We start from the raw sequence: 1,097 nt of genomic DNA, 5'->3' as shown, positions 1-1,097 counted from the left end.
GGGGGGGGCTGAGTGAGAAGCAAATCTGATTGCTTGGCAGCCAGAGGACGAGCAGGAGTTCCCTCCAGCCCAGGGACTTACAGGCCCATCGTAGTTGTGACTGTAATAGTCAAGCAGACCCTCCTTCTCCTGCAGGTAGAAGCGGATCCAGTTGTGGAAGCCAGTGACCTTGCCCTTTTTCACTTCACCTGTAATAAAGAGCCCAAAGTGGGTATCCGGGCTGCCTTCCCATGCCTTTCCCTTCCAGGTTACCTCTACCATTCCATGCCATGCCTGTCCCCCATCTCCAGGCTCTGACTTCCATTTATTCAGCTCTTAATTAGCCCCTTGCCTGATACCCTCATATGCCTGTTCTCTCTTTTTGGCTCAAGACTCCAAAAGACTTCCTCCTAGACAATCCTCTGCTCTGACATTATCTTCTGACTGCTTCGTGGGATCAAGCCAGACTCAGTGAGAACCACAAGGATGAGGGGGCACAATAGCCTCTGTAGGAAGCCTCTAACCAAGCCATGGAGCAGAGGATAGCTCAGAGGCAGACATACCAGCCAACAGTGGCTCATACTAAATGCAATCCTGGGGGCGCCTGGACTGGTTTTCTTTCCCTCTTAGATATTCTAGAGGGTCTGTCATTCTTCAGAGTGGCTTCTCAGATGCCCCTCATACTTGACCTGGGAGTTCCTCCCTGCCAGGTAGCTTGACTACCTGTTAACCAAAGCTCAGGGCTGACCAGCCCCTAAGCAGAACCATTCGCCTTCATCTTCATCTCTCCCACTCTTCTCTGCCAAGCAGAGTGAGCCTACCTGAGAAGACATGTTCAAAGCCACTCGAATCTCTTTCTTCATTGCCTCTCGAGTACAGCCCAAACCACATGTTCTTTAAATCATCCACGAACTCTTGTTCAGAGCTGTAGCGGTCTGTGGAGAGAAAAACAAAAGACTCTTCAGCAAGGAACTGGATAACTGGATCAGAGATCTCGGAAGCAAGGAAGGGTACCTGTTCCAGTGCGTCAGGAGGGGTTCACCAAATGTGACCAGACTTTCATTCTACAAGTCAAGGGTCTGAGGAGTACACACACACACACACACACACACACACAC

The 1,097-nt window shown here is 50.6% G+C and overlaps 1 protein-coding gene across 1 annotated transcript in view; it reads right to left on the bottom strand.

The window, feature by feature from the left end:
• Positions 1-1,097, bottom strand: part of Endou (endonuclease, poly(U) specific) — a 25,092-nt gene that overhangs the window by 9,031 nt on the left and 14,964 nt on the right. Inside the window, exons 7-8 of the mRNA XM_005353992.2 lie at positions 801-914; positions 82-188 (exon numbers count right to left, since the gene is read on the bottom strand). Coding sequence (XP_005354049.1) covers positions 82-188; positions 801-914 — 221 coding nt within the window. The remainder of the gene's footprint in view (positions 1-81; positions 189-800; positions 915-1,097) is intronic.

The sequence above is a fragment of the Microtus ochrogaster genome, chromosome 15 (genome assembly GCF_000317375.1).
Source record: "Microtus ochrogaster isolate Prairie Vole_2 chromosome 15, MicOch1.0, whole genome shotgun sequence".
Taxonomy (NCBI): domain Eukaryota; kingdom Metazoa; phylum Chordata; class Mammalia; order Rodentia; family Cricetidae; genus Microtus; species Microtus ochrogaster.
Note: the sequence above shows the minus strand (reverse complement) of the source record. Positions and strands in the feature narration are given on the sequence as shown.